This window comes from Strix aluco, chromosome 2 (genome assembly GCF_031877795.1).
Source record: "Strix aluco isolate bStrAlu1 chromosome 2, bStrAlu1.hap1, whole genome shotgun sequence".
Classification (NCBI taxonomy): domain Eukaryota; kingdom Metazoa; phylum Chordata; class Aves; order Strigiformes; family Strigidae; genus Strix; species Strix aluco.
The window spans coordinates 37279096-37299469 of NC_133932.1; the positions used below are offsets into that span (position 1 = coordinate 37279096).

The following is a 20374-nucleotide window of genomic DNA, read 5'->3' on the forward strand; positions in this document are numbered from 1 at the left end:
CAGTTTTTAATGGTTTCCCTTAGGATTATAACAGATGTTGCCTTATTAGATCAGGTCTCTCCTGAAGTAAGAAATGTCATTGGCATAATCAAGATACTTCTTTCACAATTTGCCTGGTAACATTTGACCCTAAGGAATGAAATATATCCCACTTTTCTAAGGAGAAAGTTTTCTGAAGAGTTTCAATTAAATACTAGAGCATCTTACTCTGGGGTAACAAGCTGTATGGTCCAGCTTTTGCGGCAGCCAGAAATAGCTGGAAAATAGGGAAGGAGGGAGACCTGACAACTACACCAACAACAGCCAAAGAAACTAAGGCTTTTTAATGGCGAAAATAATCACAGCTTAGGTACATGGTAAAGGATCAGTTGAAATCTGGTGAGGAACTGAGAAGTAGCAGTTATTGGACTCCTATTACAAGAAAAGTTACAACCATACGACACAAGTGTTAATTTGAAATGGGAGTTAGTTTAAATAAAGCAAGGTGTAATAGCAAGCTTAAAGAACAGCTTTTTAAGTGCAGTTTGGGTCCCTGGTGTTCACTGAAAATCCCGAGAAAGCGAGGGTGGAAGCAACAAGGAGCTGTGGCTCCAGCTTGTTTTCTCCTTACAGCTGGGTGGTTTACCGCTGCCAAGGACTCCATCTGCACCCTGTGGGGTGGGTGCTGCAGGACGCAGGCTGCTGTGCAGGCGCCCAGGGTACCCACAGCAGGACGGCCGCCGGACGGACACACCGCGGCTTCTGCCTGGCCGGAACGTGCAGCGTGATGGCCGGCACGTGCAGCGTGATGGCCGGCACACAGGCTGGTCTCACACCAGGACACAGCTCCAACGCGCAGCCAGGCCGGGGATGTGGGAAGTTGCGCGGGTCCCCCCAGCTGGGTGCACCCAAAGTGTTTAACACTGCATAAAAGACGTTGGTCGTAGGTAATGTGGCAAGAGAGTCGGGAAAGTTAGGTGGCTCCAACGAGCGCGGAGCAGAGTAAGAAGAGCAACCCATGCCTCCAGCCTCCCCACTGAGTCCCTCTGACCCCTCGAGGGGAGCTCACTTTGATGAAGTAAATTTAACAGAAAGTTACTCCATATTTTGGTAGCATAGAGCTCCTTGCAACTTTCCAAGGGATACCCAACTTTTTCAAGGTCTGAGGAACGCCAACTCTGTTTTACTGTCTGTGGCGCTTGGATCTGCAATTCACAGGATGACACTGCTGGTACAGCTTTCAGATTGCGTCTAGTTTGCATTAAGAACTCTCCAAGACAACTGTAGAAGATGCAACATAATTTGTGAATTTCCACGGTAGCAAGTGTCATAGTTTACTTACGAAAAAAGACTATACGGATACATGGATTTTATGGGTTAACTCCTCATCTTATTTATCTCGAGGACAGGTATTACTTAAAAATAAGCATGGAAAACGTCCAGCATCAATTATCTCCTATATAGGCCGGGAGGGGGGGAATAATCTGTCTCTCAGAGCTGAACCTGTGTTTTCCTCCCCCCGCGCCCAGCAGCTCCAGGCGGGAGGAGGCGCCGGGGCCGGCCCGGCCGTGGGGCAGCCCCCGCGGGCCCAGAGACACCGGGCCGGTGCACGCGCCGCCACCAGCGCGCCCGCCGTTGCCGCCGTAGGGACGGCGGCGACAACGACGACGACGACAACAACAACCGGGTCCGCGGCGGCGAAAGGGGCCGGGCTTGCGGGGAGGCGGGCCCCGCCGCCGCCGCCTCCCCCCGCCCGCTGAAGAGCGCCTGCGAGGGCGGGCGGCGCGGCACAGCACGGCTGGGCTCGGCTCGGCACAGCTCATCCCATCCCATCTCACCTCGGCTCGGCTCAGTTCGGCTCGGCGGCAGCAGCGGCTCGGCCGGCAGCGCCCACGCACCCGCCGCCGGGCACCCGCCTCCCCCCGCCCCCCTTCCTCCAGGACTCTCCGCTGGGATCAACCCGCTGCTGGTGCCGCCGCCGCTGTTGTTGTTGGCCGGCTCTGCCCCATCGAGGATATTGTGGCTCCCGGAGAGGCAGCGGCGCCGCTTTTTTTGTTTTGGATTCCGTGTGTGGTGCCGGTGCCGCCGCCGCCGGGGAGGGACGCAGAGGAGCGGGCGAGCGCCGGGCTCGGGGGCCAGGTGAGGCGGGGGCGGTGGCGGGGGGGGGCGGCTCGCCGGCACCCACCCTCCATCCCTCCCTTCTTCCAGCTCCGCGCTACCCGCTCCGTCGCCGGGGGCTCTCGGCGGCTGCCCGGGGGAGCCGGGCATGGCCCCCAGACCCCGCGGGCGGAGGCGCGGCCGGACCCCCCGAGCCGCCTCCCCCGGGGGCGGTGGCGGGGGCCGGGGAGCGGGCAGGCCCCGCGGGGCGGAGGGGGCGGCCGTGGCCGGTGCCCCCCCCCCCCCAGCCCCGGGAGTGGAGCCGGCGTGGCCAAGCCCGGAGGCGGGAGGGACGCGTTCAAAGCGGCGGGGGACGGGGGCGCGTTGTGGAGGCGGCTGCGCGCCCGGGAGGAAAGGGTTAATGGGCAGCGCGCACTCTGGCTTTGGTTAGTACTTTAAAGGGAGTTAAAAAATGTTGGGCTGTGTGATCTCCCCATAGAACTTTTATGTGGGCGAGTGTGTCATATGTGTGAAAAGTCATAGCAGCTCTCGGCTATCTCCCTCATCGGCGCTTGGGGAGCCCAGCAGTTGCGCGGGGGATCGGCGCTCTCCTAAGGCAGGCGGTTGCCTCTTAACCTATTGGTACGAATGATTTTTATTTCATTTAGTCAGGAGCCTGAATTTGCCATTTAAAACCAAAATAAAATTAAAACAAAAAGCGGTGGAGGTATGTTGCAGGCACTAGCGTGGTTTAGTTCTCCTTGTGGATGATTCCCAGCTGAATCCAGCTGTGGGCAAACACCTGGCTGTTGCTGAAAAGAAGTTGATCAGAATTCAGGAGTATTAGTTAATAAGTGCCTGATCCTGTTGACCCTGTTCTGGTTCACCCACTCAGCTATGCGGGGGTGTTGAAGAAGGTGTCCTGCCAGTTAAACCAATTATAGCTGGCAAGTAGCAGTCATCAGCATTAGTGGAGGAGTTGGAAGTGAGGCCCAGTCACACTGTTCAGTGCAGTCGTGTCTTTTCTGAACTTAAACAGCAGCTTTCGAAGTCCAGCAGAAAGCCAGCTTTAACCCTTTTTGTCATGAAAAACCATATTGCCTTTTCAGCTCCGCTTGTCTGGCGATACCTCTGTAAGGGTTTCAGATCTGGAAACTTGTACTGCAGATGGGGCGGAAGCTGATGTATCATGAGCAAAGGCTCTATCAAGAAATTTGTAACATCATGAGAGATTTGGGTGGAGGAAGAAAACTGGAGTGTTACAAAACATGCTAAAGATCTTCATGTGTTACTAGACTGGTGCACAGGAAAGGCCACAGAACAAATGAGCTGCCTAGCATAGAGAAACAGTGACTTGGGTTAATAAGCAATGCCCTGTAATGAAGACTCTGTATAAACCTTTTGTCTTAGGGCCCTAACCATTTCTAAAGAAACAAACAAACAAAAAACCCCCACAAAACAGGAAGGAGAGAATCCCAGACCTTTTTTAGTCAGTGGGAAAGTTCCTAACAGGATTTGTGTAGAGGCCAGGATTACACCTGAAACAGTGTCAGAAATCTTATTTGTAGTCCTAACTGGGAATCGGATCTAAATTAACTAAAAATGTGTGTAATGTTTTCACAAATACTTTCTGATTGGTAAGGCTTACAGCTAGTTATCCCTAGACATCGGGGCAGATTTCAAAGGCAAAACAAAGGGGTGTTAGAAATTGCCATATACTTTTCTAAAAGCCCAGCTGAATGCAAGGGTAAACAGTTGTTTAAACTGTGGCAAATTTAATGAAAAGATTAGGATGCTTGCTGAGTGAGACTCATGCTGTGTAAAATTCTTTGCTGCTCAATGAGATGTGTAATTTAGATCAAATATTTGTACATGCTATTTGAGGTAAAAACCATCATTCAGTAGATTGCACTTCTGGGTAACATTAATGATGTGTAAGTCGAATATTCCTTTCGTAGTCAGCTGATCTATTTTATTTCAGTGATAAGCCCCATACATCTGATAACAGTGACGTTGAAATGGGCCTTTCAGGTTAAGGACTCTTGATTTTTTTTTTTTTTTTAAGTGATCAACTATATAAGAGGATGAAAGGGTTCCTTGTCTTTGTCTGTTGGACGTTTTTATTTTCCTCTTTGCTTATATGGATAGCATTTGAATGTGGTGTCATCATATCAGTCTGGGCTTATTTTGTTAAGCTCCTAATTTGCTACCTTTTTCTGAGTTTAAGATTGTATTTTGATTTCTCCTTGTGTTAACAAGGCTAACGAGGGAACTTGCTTGTAATAGGTGATCACAGTTTTATAAAAATATTAATAGTGTCCTGTGCGACTGTTTAATATAACTGCACATTTTCAAACAGTTTCTGTGGAGCAAGAGAACTTAGCCCAGTGCTATGAAAAAGAAGGAAAATTGTTGAGAGACAGTTTACCAGAGCATAGTCTGATAAGGTATCATCCACTGACACCTGAATTACAGCATCATGATAAACCTGAACAATGGCTATAAAACTGGCTTTATTCCTTATGTTTGATCCCTCCCATAGGTCAGAAAAAGGATATGAATCTTATCACTCTTTTCCCTAAGTGATATATAGAAGAACAAGTTACACAGGCCTTGCACAACCCTGTTCCTGGTAATACAGGCAACATGATACAGCTTTGACTTCAATAGCATAAACATATTGATGGTGGTTCCATCATCAGTTCTAAAAAGGGTATTTTACTGGATAAACCCTTTTCAATTAAAATTTAGGCCCTCTAAAACTTTATAAATATGCTAATCCCATGTTTACAAAATGTGCAAGATAGCATGGTTTGGAGGTGCTTTGCCTAGTAGAGGAAGCAGGTTGCTAATACTGGGTATTGGCTTCAATGATTATTCATGAAAGGGTGAAAGGGATGAATGTTAGTACAAGGTGTATCACGTTGAACATTTGTCACTTCTCTTCCTTCCTTTTGAAAGCCAAAGTCGAAAGAGAATCATGGCATGTAAACAAAAATAATGCAAAACTGAATGTTTAGCATAATGGATGAAAGTTGGAAGATATCTCAAAGCAATAGATACTTGGTTGACAAAGGACTTCTGTAGTCTTTTCAGACTGACCGAATAAGATACTAAAAGCCCTCACATTGGATATCAGAAGCTAACCATCCTCTTGTTCACTCATTTAATAAAATTTTAGCCCCAGTGATGCCTGTGAAAGGTCTTCTAGTTAAAAAGCTGCTTAAGCAAGATGGGAGTTGTGCCCTGTGTGGTCAGGATGCGAACGATGAGAAGGAAAGCTTTCACTGTATCTCATTCTGAGAGCTGTTTTGTAGTCTGTACTGAAGCAGTGAGGTACATCTGTTAACACGCTTGCTTTGTCGGTAGCAACTTTTTTCATGTGACACCTCTCATTTTTTCAGATGAGTGATTTTGGGATCAGGAACATGGATCAAGTAGCTCCTGTGTCTAACATGTACAGAGGAATGCTCAAGGTGAGTACTTTTGAGCTGTCACCTTCTAAACCCAACTGGGGCATCTCTCAGCTAACGTCATTTATTGTGTTCTTATTAATCCTAGCACAGGAATTGTGTAACCATGCCAAGGTGAACACAGATATTCAGGTTTTAACTGCTTGCTTGTAACCTCTAATCTTCTTCTAGAGTATTCCCACTGAGTTCAGTAAAGATGTGAAAAGCAGAACTGAAATAGGAACATGTAAAACTTGCACCCCAACCTTCTTCCCCAAGGAGGTTCCTTCCCTCCATCCCCCTAAATCCTAAGAGTTTGAAAATAAGAGGTAGACAAGAACTGATCTCAAATTTGTTGGGAGTTGGTGGAACCTTTGCCTAAATAAAGGTTACAGGATTGGCAGTAGGGGTGGTCTTTATTTTTTTTTAACTTGATGAGACTGGCAGAGGGCTGTTCTGTTATGACTGTTTAAGTCTGATTCATTCAAGAAGACTGTATGAAAAAAAAGTAGGTTATTCACTTACTACATACAACTATGTGAAATGGAAGTCTAGTGCATTGTAAGGAAATCAAAGGTAGTTGTTAAACATACTTCATCTTTAGATAGACTGCGTCTGTTATTTTGTTTTGAAAGGAACTTACAAACCGAGGACAAATGAGAAGCAGACTAAAGACTCAGTCTTTAAGGGCTTCCCTCATCTACATTCATACAAGTTGCTTTTTATCCAAGTATCAATTTTTTACGCAGCATTGCTTAATGTAAACCAAATGAAGTTAGGAAGACACTTTCTGCTCTCATTAGCATTGAGGAAGGTCCATGTTTTGAAGAATCACTTAGTGAGACTCTGGTATGCTAACTTCTTTGATGTTTTATGTCCCCTCTTAGCTTTCTCTCCTGCCCACAGCAACAACAAATCCACAAGAGATGCCCCAACTTAACAGCTGTGCGCTCTGTAACACAGTGGTTGTTCTAAGCAGTTATTTAGTTGTCATACAATTAAGTCAAAAGTAGAGACCTGTATTCTACTATTTTGTAGCTGTTCACATTTCTTTTTATTTTGTTCTGTAATAATTACTCTTACATATGTTGAAAAGACAAATGGTTACATATCTGATAGGGCAAGCAGAATTTATTCTACATGGGGGTTTTCCCCTTTTACTTTTATTAAATCCAGAACCTGCTTAAACATTAATTTTCTCCTTTTTGAAATATGAAACGAGCACAGTATGGATTTTACTCATTCACATGCCACAGCATTTTTTCCAGTGACTCAGGATAGGGGTCAGCTATTTACACAAAACACAGGAGTTTCCACATTGCGTTGAAAGAACTTGCGCTTTCTTTTAGGTACTAACGATGAGTCAGTGCTTTTATCTAGTAATGTATAAAGAATCTTTTACTAGCAGATTTGGCAATTGTTATTAACTTGTTTCGTTGGATGTGAGCCTTTTCACGGGTTGGCTTTGACTCTAGTTTTGGAGGGTACCTGAACCAACCATACACAATTTGTCTCTGCTGACCAGTGCTCAGTGGAGATTTCTGAACCCAGTTAACTGAGGCATGATACTGTTTACTTTACCAGCTTTTTCTTCTGTGGAATGTATGTTTGCATAATGTATGTACTAGGATGCATTGCAGCTTGTTACAAAATACAACTAAAAAATTATGGTTCCTTGTTACTTACTAGGGTTAATGTAATTTGGGGAGGGGGGTGACATGTGGCACATAAAAGACACCTGGTGCAAAAAAGCTCCAAGCCACTTGACATAAAAAGTCATAAAAAATGGTGACATAAAAAGGGAAGTTAGGTGATGTGAGGAAATACTAATACTCATTTGCTATTCCAGAAACATAGTTAAGGTTGCTTTTGCATCACACATGAGTACTGCCCTGAAAAATCTCTGCCTTGTCCTCAGCTAAATCCTCTACCTTGGCATAAGCTGGCAGACCAGTGGATGCTTAAAACAAATAAGCATTTGCAAGTTGCCTTTGTCTGCAGCTCCCTGGACTGCAGTAGCTGCCATGAGTAAGCTGTAGCTTTCCAGAACAATGCTTTATCCTCAGGTCCTTTTAAAAGTCTCAGTGGCAACTTTTATCCATCCATGCTGCTGGATATTACAGATAGAGTTTCCTTGTGACTAATAGGCAAGTTGCATAAGTTGTTTTTAAAGTTATTTCCTCTTCTGTTAACATTCCCTCTGCCCCCTGAAAACTAACGTGGCTGGGGGGATCTAGTAAAAGTACTAGTATTTCTAGCACACAGAATTGACACAAGTCAAGTTTGAAAGAAGTTAGGTTTTCAAAATATATTTATTGAATGTTGCCAATATAACAGTAGAATCCACTTTTATCTGGAACATTTTTCAGTCCTGCTTATCCCTTTCTGTATAATGCAGTGTCTCACTGAGCATCTGAGCACTTGAAAGACTGCAAAATGTGGTAGCTGGCAAATCCAGTAACTCAGAAGTCTAAAAGTCACAGCAAAGGAGTAACGTCTTTCAAGTCCTGTAAAACTGGCTGTATAGCTTCAAGTGATGTGGTTCAGATTAAATTTGTACTTGAAAAAAAAAAGCTGCATAAATCCACTGTAGGTCTTGCACTGGAAATTGTTTTTCTATAACTTACTGATCCTGCCTCTGCCATCAAACACTCATTAAGTGGATAGTCAATTTAAAGGGTTAAGGAAATAAGGATTTCTTTAAAATATAACTGGAAATGTGTGTGTGTGTATATATATATATACACACACGTGCATTCTCTATTGTTAAAAGCCTCAATTACAGGAAAACTAAGAATATCCTTACTTGGTTTTACTGTACCCTGAAGAACATGCCACCCACCTAGCACTGTGGTCTGACTGCTAGTTGTTTTGTATTCATGTACAAGAAGCTATGCTATCATTGTGCTTATATTTCAAAGGCACAAGTTAGCTGATTCAAGGTAGTGGTTGTGCATGATCTCCAAATCTAGGAAACCTAACCCAGCCACATCCTAGCAATGAAGTTGACAGTGCTCTAGCAAAATGCTCACATTGTTTTTTATTTATTCTGTTGCTTTGCAGCGTCAACCAGCATTTGACACCTTTGATAGCTCAAACTCTCTCTTTGCTGGATATTTTTTCTCGCTAAATGAAGATCAAACGCTTCAAGAAGTGCCAACAGGATTTGATTCTACTTCTTATGGTAACTCTTCACTTTGTTCTTTAGTCCATTCAGCAGATCAGAAAGGAATTTGTGGGATCTAACATTTCCTGGCTATACTCTTACAAGTGCAATGTAGATTTCCCTAAAAATAAGTGTTTTAGTACACAGACTTCTGTTTACATGCTTGATTTTTATCCATGTGAGGTGCTCAGTGGATGATTGGTGTTCTCTGTGCTGAAAAGAATGGGATTCAGTAGCCTAATAAGCTGACTGTCCATGGAAGAATCCTTAGTAGGTATTAAAGCAGAGCTAAGAGAGTTTAAAAAGTAAAAAAAAAAAAAAAAAAAAAAATTTATGTGTATTTAAACTTGTAACATCTCAACCATAATTAAAACGCAAGTATTCTGCAAGCTCCTTTCTTGACCCTCTGGTGTTAAATCCCAGTAGGTTTTACTCCATACCTTAAAAAACAGAGGTGGGGATGTTTACAGATCTCTTTTCTCTTCTTTTTGTTTTTTGGGTTGGGGTTTTTTTTTGTGTAGGACAGTACCTACCAAGAGTTCTCTACAAATTCTTGCCTAAAATCCCTGACAAAACAGGGAGTTTTGTCCAAAATATAGGTATTTTACCTGATGCTGCCTTTTCTCCCCTTAGGGAAGGGGCAGGGGGCGGGGGGGGGTGGAACCAACCCTCCAACCTCTGAAAACCACCAGTCCTTTGTTCTAATGTGATTCTAATCAGTTATCTGCTCTGGTCAGCAAAGCAAGTCCTAGCAGATATTGAGGATCGGTTGGTAAAAACAGCAGTTAAGCACAGGATGGTAATGAGCTCCACTTGCTGGGTCAAGTGGAGCCTGTAGATAGTCTAGGAGAACAAGAAGAGTTGTACAGCTTCATGAACTGACTTGGAGTCTGCCAAGTTCATCACCTTTATATACCCTGCTGCGTTATATGCGTCTAACACAGCAGAGCTCCTTCAAATGCAACCTGTGTGCGAGTTCAGAGGCGCTCAGATGTTCAGGGATACAGTAGCGAGTTGGTTGTCTTCAAATTACCTCTAGCTTAATGACACCAATCAATCACAAACAAAATATCAGTAAAAGGTTTCCTAATCTGAAACATCCAGGCAGTGTGGTTGCTTTTCTCCAACTTTAAGACGTTCTTCTTTCAGAATAAAATAAGCTGAAATTTTCTGGTGAAAATTGCCCAATAAGAAAGTCCAAGTGGAAGCCAAATTTGTCCTTAAAATTGAATCTACTTGCAAATTTAAAAATCAGTTAAGCAGATTAGTTGTTTATACTGGCATAGGATGGTGCTGACTTTGGATTTTGTTGTGTTATTTAGGCACTGGATACCAGTTTGCTACCAATCACACTTGGTTGTTTCAGATGGTAGAATAATCTCACACTGTGTAGTTGGGTGATTAAGAGATGCATGGGAAGATCTGAAATAAAGTCCATCAGAAAGCATTGTTAAATAGTGCAAGCTGGTTCTTCATAACCCTACTATCAGTTACTTAGCTCTCACTAAATGAAGACTGTCTGGAGTTATAAGGAAGTCTGAGGTCAAACCATAGGTGACAAAATAGGACTGACTCTCACATTTCCTTTTTTTTTTTAAAAAAAAAGTAATAGTAAAATTTCCCTGCAACAAAGACACTTATGTAACTACTAAGAGTGAATGAGGATCTATATCACAAAAAGCTGCAAAGCTTTAATTTAGTGTGATGCCGTTTTATCAAATCAGTAGCACAGAGATTTTAGTGTTGATATATCAGAAAACGGATCTACACTATTTGTTTCTGTTTTGAAAATGCCTAGTTTCTAGCATCCTTTTCTTCAAATAGTGCAGCAAAAACCTGTCACTTCTTTCACTAGCCTAAAAGTTAATGTATCTTCTGTTTCCCCTCCACCACTTTTCTTTCTTGTAGAGTCCAACAACTGTGAATTGCCTCTGTTAACCCCGTGCAGTAAGGCTGTGATGAGTCAGGCCTTGAAAGATACTTTCAGTGGTTTCACAAAGGAACAGTGTCGGCTGGGTATCCCAAATAGTAAGTGTTTTCTATTTATAAGCTCCTTTTTTTAATGCTAAGGAGGAGGCTGAATAGCGGCTCTTTCAAAAGAGAAAGAATGATGTCAGTAGGAAATACAAGAATGGATCCTATGTGAATCTGGCACAGCTTGACTTGGAAAGACCAGACTTGCTGGTATTAGAAATGGGTGCATGGAGAGCTCGTGCTTTGGCAGCATAAGAGAGAATCAAGTAAGCTGAGGACATCTCTGATTACAAGTGAATGCGGAGGAAAATAGAGGACTGGTTTGTGGGGGGTTTTTTAAATTCAAGAATACATTCATTCTGAATTGATTCAGAACTAAGTAACTCGGGTAAACAAATTTTTTCATTCATTACTTTCTAAAGATTATTTGACAAAGGTCAGGAGTTATCTCTAAATGCTGACTACTTTCTGTCTTGTAGATCCCTGGTTGTGGACTGAACAGCAAGTTTGCCAGTGGCTTTCATGGGCTACCAATGAATTTAGCTTGGCAAACGTGAACTTCCATCAGTTTCTTATGAGTGGCCAAGACTTGTGCAACCTGGGCAAGGAGCGTTTCCTGGAACTGGCACCTGACTATGTGGGTGATATTCTGTGGGAACACCTGGAACAGATGATAAAAGGTAGTTACAGAGCCAGAAAGAGCTTTTAAGGCTCTTCTAATAGGAACAGAAATGGGACTCTTTCAACATTTGTTTCACTATGGAGGACTCTTACTACATGTGAAAACTCAAAATAAACTTTAAAACTTGGTTAATAAAAGCATTATCAGAACTATTAATACATTCTTAGTACGCAAAGCACAGATGCAGATATCTGCAGAAATCATTCCCTGTTCAGGCTGAGTACCTATTGTGGTCAGATTTTATTTGGAATAATCATTGAAATAAATGAGATTAGGATAAGGCTACTGTAATACCCTGTTTAAAAAAAAAATAACCAAGAGTTTGACAAAATTTGTTCACTTCTTATTACAAGTTTTTGTTCCTTCAGTGTAGTGTTTTGAGGTAATTCAGTGAATGAATGTAAGGAGTCAAAGACACCTAGAGGTGTCTTGGGCAAACAGTGATGGTATTGCTGAAACCCTACATGCTGTGCCCTGTGAGTTTCATTGGGTTTGGAGTGTCACATTCACCTTAAAACACACTGCAATTATTGTTTCTAAGTTTTATGTTAAAATTCAATTGGTATGATGGTTTTCAAGCCTATTGGAGGTTGGTTAGGGTTTTTGGTGGGTTTGTTTTTTTTTTTTACAAGAGAGAGAATGCAATGCAGTGCATTAGTAGAAATTTATGTGAATGGTGATGTGAATGATGACCCCAAGTCAAGAGAGTCAGATGCTTTTTGTAGCATACAGGTCAGATTTTTAAAACTATAAAACCAACTTTTTTTTTTTCTCCTCTCCCCAGACAGCCAAGAGAAAACGCAGGATCAGTACGTGGAGAACTCTCATCTCACCTCAGTTCCTCACTGGGTCAATAACAATTCCTTAAGTAAGTATTTTAAGAAATTTGAAGTTTTACATCTGTTTATTCTAAGCATGTCACAGATCCCAGTTTAAAAAATAAAAACACCAGAATAGTTACTGTGCTTAAGGAGAGCACTTGACTTCAATTGCTGCAGCCTTCTTTCCTAGTATTGTTTAATTGTCATCTAATTCATATTGGAAATCTTTTGAAGAGTAAAGGCTTTGAGAAAATCAAATTTCCTCTTGGTATGCCAAAGCGTACATCTGTGGAGCAGAATGACCACTCCCACCTCTAGCAAATGGAGTCAAAAGCTAGCATCACTGGGGAGCAGCAAGAGTTATGTTTAGGCCTTTTTGAAGAAGCGTAGAAGTGTAACAGCTTTTGAAAGCATGTGGGGCACAATTCTAGCTCCCTCAGATTGTTTGATTGGTATTGTATTTCATTCTACCACAGTCAATCTCCAGTTCAACCTTATTACACCACTTAATGATGAGGGCCTTACGCAAAACCACTTGAGCTTCTTCAGTTTTTTCTGTAGCCCTGTAGTTTCCTTGAAGAACAAACAATAGACACATTTGTGGTTGGCAAGTTGTAGAGGGAGGCTTACAGAATGTGATTTGGAGTCCATTAGATGGGGATCTTCTCACCAACTTCAGTAGCCTTTCCAGTAGGCTGCAGCATCTATCACTCTTGGATCTTTCGTGGGAAAATCACTTCTTGGTGGCACAACTGTAGTGAGGTGAGGGAGGTGTATTAGTCTGTTTAAGGGTCTGCAGGGAAAATAATCCAATTAATTATTTTATTTCTTTCATCAGCTGTTAATGTAGATCAGAACTCCTATGGTATGCAAATGCCTGGATACCCTAAAGCCCTCAGTTATCCCAAACCCAGTCTCCTGACTGACGTCTGTCAGACTTCCACAGGACCGAATCTCCTCAATCCAGAACAGGAGTTTTCATTGTTCCCTAAAACCCAAGCAGATGCTGTTGGTGTGAACTACTGTGCAGTAAATCAAGATTTTCCAAGAAGCAATCTGAACTTGCTGATAGATAATTCTGGTGAGTCATTATCTGCATAATAACCATGGGTCCAAGGCCATAGTCTGTATGTCTTTTCCTCCTTTGCATAATTTATATATACAAGCTAGACTGAGGGGGAGAAAAAAACCCAACACTTCTTTGTTTTTTGTTCTATAAAGGTAAGCTTAGAGAACATGAATCTAGTGACAGTGGTGCAGAAAGTTACGAAGGCTCAGATTCGATGTTACAGTCCTGGAACAGCCAGTCGTCATTAGTGGATTTACAGCGTGTGCCATCCTATGAGAGTTTTGAAGATGACTGTAGCCAGTCCTTGTGTCTGAGCAAACCTACAATGTCTTTCAAAGACTATATTCAAGAACGAAGTGATCCTGTAGAGCAAGGGAAACCAGTTATACCGGCAGCAATTCTAGCTGGCTTTACTGGTAAGTAGTAAAGCAAAATGGTCACTGCTTTTCTTATGTAACATCAATATTCTCTGTAAACATGTACCATGGTGATAAAGTTTTATAGTTGTAAGGTATGCCTTACAACTTAGTCAGAGACCACTACTCATAAAGAGTTTTAGTTTTAAATGTTCCTAAAGAGAGTCTCATACAAGAACAGGCAGCTACGTCAGAACATGTAACAATCAAATGTGCTTTTTGATCTGTTTGAAAAACAGGGAAACTTGGAGAAAATCTTTCACACTTGGGAGTTTCTGCAGTTATTGGCTTGCCTGTTAAGATCTTGTCCCTGCTGAAACCAATTTTTCCTCTAGAACATTTGCCAAGCCAAGGACTGCAAGACAAGCCCTGGAGCTTGAAGTGCAGCTGATGGGAGGTGGGAGTGAGGGCTAAGGGATCCATATGAAAGGGAAAGACCTAGCTTGTATCAAATCCTGTGTTTCCATGAAAAAGCTGACTTGTCTTAGTTTTAACATGTTTAGGAACAGATCTGTGTTATAGAGAAAACCTTGGGATTCTTTCTGATATTAAAAAAAAAAGTAACTCAGAGTATACAAGATCTATCTTGTGATATGAGTATGGTCACATACACTGGATGTGGTAGGAGCTTGCAGAAGTATTAATTGTAGTTTCTCCTCTCAACAGGCAGTGGACCTATACAGCTATGGCAATTCCTTCTGGAGTTACTGACTGACAAGTCCTGTCAGTCATTCATTAGTTGGACAGGAGATGGATGGGAATTTAAACTTGCTGACCCAGATGAGGTATGTGGCTAATTTTGATGAACAAAAAGATTTAGGGTCTGATCTGCCTTCTGTGGGCCTAGTCTTGAGTATAAAGCATTTATATGATCAGATACTTGCTGAAATCTCATCTGCAAATGCTTCACTGTACGGTCAGGATTGCTGTGGGATGTTTCCCCCCTCTCCTCTTACACAGGGATATCAGCAATTGCTTGTAGTTAGGAGGAACATGTTGTATAGCTTGAAACTTAAAGGTAGTATACAAAGCTAGTTCTTTGGACAGTGTAATACTGTAGGTTATCTTAACGGATGTGGTTGAATCAACAATGTCTGGGATTGCACGAAGGTGTGAGGAAAATGCACGCCACGTATCGCTGTTTTAGATACACAGCTAGTTCTGCTTTTGAAAAATTTTGGGAACTTATAGCTTTAGTCATTAAATAAAATGCATTTTCATTTTCTGATACTGTTATCAGTAGGAAAGTTATTTTATTAAGAGACATGATATAAAGTCCACTGAAGCCTTTACTAAAAAAAAAAGAGGGGAGGGGGAAATCATTAACTCCAAGGAACTTCGTATAATTCAGTTTCCATTTAAAGAATATCCCATACTGTGCAATAGCAAATCAATGTTTAAATACTGTCATCTTGAGAGAGGAGACTATATTTCCCACAAACTTGATCTCCTTAAACACATTTTGGCCCATCCACTATAAATAGGTATCCTTTTCACTGATATTTGCTATCAGCCACTTTCTCCTGAAGCTGCTGCCAATAATTGTCTCTAAGCACGTTCAGCTGAAGGGTCAGTCACCAACTCTTCTCTTATCTGAGTTTGGAACATCTAAAGCAAATTAAATGCTCTGAGAAAGGGTTTTAATAACTGTGTTTATCATCCACTGACTAGAAGAACATGGCTTGAATAAACACTTCGCATTTTGCTTTCTTTTTGGACTGACAGGTGGCACGGAGGTGGGGAAGGAGGAAAAACAAGCCAAAAATGAACTATGAGAAGCTCAGCCGAGGCCTACGCTACTATTATGACAAGAACATCATCCACAAGACTTCAGGGAAACGCTATGTGTATCGCTTTGTGTGCGACCTGCAGAACCTGCTGGGGTACACGGCGGAGGAGCTGCACGCGATGCTGGGGGTGCAGCCCGACACAGAGGACTGAGCCCAACAACGTGATGCTGCATGGGTGAAGATCACGTGTTGGGACTGTGTCTGGGAACCATCTGCAGTCAGTTCTTCTAGCTGTTCAGATGGGTGCAACTGTTGGGAAATAAGGACCTTAGCCAATTTTGTAACCAGGGAGAGCTGGAAGGAAGTGGCCTTATTTCATCAGTGGCTTCGGGTGTTGCCATGTCAGGCACTTGAGCAGCATGGAAGTCAGCACAGACCCTAGCTCTGTCATGAAGACATGGAAATGCTCTTGGGTTAAGCATTTCGACTACCTGTACTGCCATGTAAAGCGTTTTGACTACTATGCTGCCACATAATAATGGGTTGGCTTTAAAACCAAAGGTTGGATGAGAAACCAGTGATGCAGCAGAACTATTGCTTGGATATTTTAAAATACCATCATCCTTGCTTACATCTTACAATCTGCAATTTATTTAAAAAAAAACCCAACTAATTTATTTTAAACGAGCAGTAAGGAAAATCAATGCTAGTTTTGTTCTGAAGCATGTTTTATTATTACTACTCCAGAAATGTGCTGCATAGGTACATAAACACTCTATGTCTCAAACCAGATGTAGCAGCTGTTAACAAAAAAAAGACCCTTTTAAAGAAGGGAAGGAAAATCACACCATTTCAATATTCAGTTTGTATATATTCTGTGATTCTTTTTGAAACTCCTATTTAACAGATACTGTATAGTGTAAATTAAACTAATTGTATGTGTGTTTTGAAATAGGACGAATGTAAACTTATCAAACTTTTTTCATGTTTGTCTAGGATATACAACCTTCTGCAAATATTTAATTGGCCTGAGAGACAACATAAGTGCTCAGTATGCATGCATATGGTATGCCTATGATATGAAGTGGGGTGGGGGGTGGGGAGGGAGGGCTGGCTCAGTATTTTGCCAAGACTGAAGCTGGCAATTCTTTGTGCATTTTGGCATTTTTACAAGAAACTAATGTTATATTCTGGGACATAAAGGGCCTGTTTGTTGTTTCTTCTGTAACTGAAAATGAAAATATTAATATGGATAAAATTACCTTTTTTCCTTTATAAATGGCATATGTTTTTCAACTTCTATGCATGTCCTTTTAAAAAAATTTATATACAAGCCTTATTTTTTCAGTTGACTTGTCTCTTCTTCCCGCAGTTTATCCTGTATGATTAAAATATGAATTCTATTTTTGGAAATAACTGTGACTCCTTTTCAAAGATCAGGAGGGATTTATGTAGCAGCTATTTTTACTGCAAAAAAGAAAATTCACTGGAAAAATGTACTTTGTAAGAAAGCTTTATTTTTTATCTGAGCTTGATGTACATTTAAATGTGTGTTGTACAGTGTGAGAGGTTTAAAAATGAGTCTTTATTAAAACCTCTTGACCAAGAAAATATCACATGTGCTTTTTAATTTGGAAAGTTTCAGAGGAGATAATTTTTTTTGTTTATTTGTTGGTTCAACCCTTGTCCATTCTACTACCACCACCCTAAACTTTTGCAGGATTAAAAAACAAACAAAAAAAACCCACCCCAAAACTAACCCAATCCAACCAGGTTTATGGGTGTGGGGAGCTTGTTGGAGAAAATTCTGCAAGAGTGGATAGGCTGATGGTCTTGAACCAAGCTAAATGTATGCAACGACTCTGTGTCAATTCAAGTTAATGCCTTTGTGCTGTGCCTCTGAGAGAAACCTAGCAGTTCTGCACCGTGGTGTGAATCAGTGTGTAAACTGATGGGTAAATATATGGAAGAACAGAGGCATGTTAAGACTACTTATGCTTATACAGTATAGAATCAGGAACAGTTTAAAGAAAGCCTACTGTCCTAACTATTTTTAGCTCATACTTTTTCCCCTCCCTCCACCTTACAGAAAAGCAGGAAATAGGGAAACATTTGCTCTTAAGCATGTATTTAAAAAGTAGAAAATGTAGCTATTCAAAAAAAAATGGTGCTTCCCCCTAGGCTTCTTGATCTTTCTACCAAACTGTGGCTGTGTGTTGCTTTCATTATAGCCACGCTGATTTTACAGCATGTTAAAAATGTGGAGAAAAAAGGTGGGTGGCTTTTTTTTTTGAGAATGCCTTTCTAAATGGATGGAGCTGAAAGGGTAGGTGTGTGTCTTGTAGAGTAGCCCTGGTCTTCCCTGAACAGCTACAGACACTGTCCTTCAGCCTTACTTTTCATTGTCCCTGTGAAGGAAAAGAAGCCTTCCACCTCCTTTCTCCCTTCATGTCAGCCACTGCTGCAGGCTGAGATGCATCTCAGTTGGTGCTGGCCTACAGACTGGTCTCACACTAATGACAAAGAGGAGGTAAGGGTGTAGAGAGCTGTGATGCCCTGAGCTAAGCCAGAACTTGACACAAAGAGGAAAAAAACCCTCAAAGCAACAAGCTTTCCTGGGCTTTGGGTAACAGCCTTAAAAAGGTAGTGCTACATATTACCTGCCTTTAAGCTATGATCCTAATGAGGGGAGACACCTTATTCTGCAGGAAATCATGTATGATCTATCACAACAAATGTCTTTTTTTTTTTCCCTGGGTGTCTTTCTCATGCCGTGGCTGCAGAGCCCTAACAGTCCTCTCAATCTGTACAAGTTTCATTTTCAGTCTCTTTTCCCTGAACACAGAACTTCCTTCATTTAGACTGAAAGCTTAGCTGCTTCTTGTGTGCGTGATCAATGTTAGCTCCTACCTAGAGACTAAAGGGAAGTTGTTTATTTTCCTCCCTCAGCAGAAAAATAAATTTCATCATAGCAGAAGTAACAAAGCATCCCAGTACACGCAACCCACACTAGTGTGTCTTCCAGAAGCAAAACCTAGTATCCTGCACTGGTCAGGATCAATGCAGCGGTCCAACCTGTAACCCAATATGACCCAAAAGACAATTATTAAAGGATATTTTGTCGCAGCACACACAGAAAACACCGCTCTGTTTTCTCAGCCACCCAGCATCAAAGGGGCTGTTGAAAGTAATCTGGATAAATTCTTCACCTTCTTCATGACTTGCCTCTCTGCCCTTCCAGCTGCCAGCTTTCCTCATGAGACAGCAGTCAAAATAAGTCTTGCAGTTGGCACCTACCCATGGTTGGCATGTCACCTCTAATAACAAAGTTCAGCTTCAAAGCCTTCTTCACTCTTCTTTTTTTTTTTAAGAAAAAGGTAGAATCCCATCCTAAGTAAAACAATACCTCCAGTTTGGGAAATCTATGAACCACAAACACTCTACATTCAGGAGGCTATTTTGGGAAATCTCTGTCTACTGCACCCCATTCTTATACTCGCTTTAGGTCTTAGCTGTTGGCCACCGTCAGGTGGAGGGTAGGACCATGAGAAATGGGGTAGATGATGGATCACTTATCCCAGTACTATATCCCCACCAGTGGGAGTAGGATCAAGTAAACCTGGCCACTCTGCTGGTCCATTCCTGCTGTGATCCCCCAGCAGCCCCCTGCAGGTTCAGCCTGTTGGAGGGGACATCCTGCCCATTTCTTTTACTACTGACTTAAGGACTTATTGCCTTACCTGACCTGTAAGGAAGCCCCCTGGCCTCTCTCTACTGACTTGTCCTCAAGCATTGGAGACCAACACCTCACCCAGGGGCTGAGGTACACCAAGGTTTTGTTCAGCAGCAAAACAAAGTTGGCAGTCATTGCACGTTGAGCTGATGATTTCAGAGAGCTGTCGCTGATGACTCTGAGATCTATTTCCTGGTAATACCATTTCTGAGTTTAGCATCACGTACACCCTATTTGGGTTATTTTTCCTTGAGTGTATTACCTTACATTAATCCACGCTGATACTCATCTGTCACCTTTTTGTCCAGTCGTACCATGTTGCGAAGTCCTCCTGGAGTTCTTCACCAGCACTCTGGCATTTGACTACTCCAACTACTTAGTATTGTCTGCAAACTTGGAGGTTTCACTGTTTACTGATTAGCCTGGGATTTCTGGCCCTGGTCAGAGCCAAGGTGGCTGTTCTTACACTAAGGACCAAGCGGGCTGCTGCAGTATTCAACCCTTCTTCTGTTTTCAGTTTCCAGCTCTTCCACAGGTTTCTGGGCAGCTCCAGGTAAAACACTTCAAGACTGACCTTCTCTGACAGGGCTGCTGCTGTTCTATTATAAAACTCATTCATTCACCTTTGTGCATGTGACTAGCAGCACCGAAGTGGTGTTCTGCCAAATCTCTTAGGGCTTTCCCTCTCCACAAGTAAGTTGTGGGTCATTACTCTTGTGATGCAGGACCACACCTGGCAATGGACAAGATCAACAGCAGCTTGTACAATATGAAAACACAGCATCTTGTCCTCAAGAGGGTTCAGTAAAGTACTCTGAAACTACAGTACTCTATAAATGTCAACCAGACACTGGAACTTCTTGTATTCTTGCTAAAAAAGCCTCCTGGAAATGAAAGGAAGCAAGAACTAAAAAGCAATTTACATGTTTACAGCACTAGTGGAAAGCCTTTTTGATCTCCTCTCCAAGGATGGTCCAAATTTTGACAGAGTAAAGAATTGCCCTATTTCAGCCATTGCAGTTTATCTTTCATCTCATGTTTCTCTTTTTTTCTGTGTGAAGTGGAGCACTAGTTGAACCGTGTGTGTTCACACAACCATGTGACTGCAACAGTACTTCATGTGCTAGACACATGAATACTCAAAATGCTAAAGAGGGAATAAAAGGCATCCCTGTGAGCAAGAAGAACGAAAAAATCAGCCCAGGGTGCACGATCTTTGAGAAAGATATCTAGTATCTCATTTGCAATGCGTGCC

General features: G+C 42.1%; 1 protein-coding gene across 2 annotated transcripts; it reads left to right on the top strand.

Moving 5' to 3' along the window:
* The first annotated feature begins 1767 nt into the window (after positions 1–1767).
* ETS2 (ETS proto-oncogene 2, transcription factor) lies at positions 1768–16997 on the top strand. Of its 2 annotated transcripts, none has more exons than XM_074814373.1 (10): positions 1768–2118; positions 5481–5552; positions 8592–8712; positions 10603–10722; positions 11148–11348; positions 12135–12218; positions 13010–13252; positions 13393–13656; positions 14323–14441; positions 15382–16997. In XM_074814373.1, exons 2-10 carry the CDS (start codon positions 5481–5483, stop codon positions 15595–15597), a joined length of 1440 nt encoding a protein of 479 aa, XP_074670474.1. In that variant the 5' UTR covers positions 1768–2118; the 3' UTR covers positions 15598–16997. The 2 variants fall into 2 exon arrangements, with proteins under 2 accessions (XP_074670474.1, XP_074670475.1); XM_074814374.1 differs by lacking the exon at positions 1768–2118 and adding an exon at positions 2505–2522.
* The last annotated feature ends 3377 nt before the right edge of the window (positions 16998–20374 follow it).

Bases quoted from the DNA above. Each gene is read 5' to 3' on its own strand.
- ETS2 (XM_074814373.1), top strand. From the start codon at position 5,481: ATGAGTGATTTTGGGATCAGGAACATGGATCAAGTAGCTCCTGTGTCT. The intron at 10,723-11,147 runs GTAAGTGTTTTC...TCTGTCTTGTAG, and splicing joins TCGGCTGGGTATCCCAAATA to ATCCCTGGTTGTGGACTGAA. The intron at 14,442-15,381 runs GTATGTGGCTAA...TTGGACTGACAG, and splicing joins AACTTGCTGACCCAGATGAG to GTGGCACGGAGGTGGGGAAG.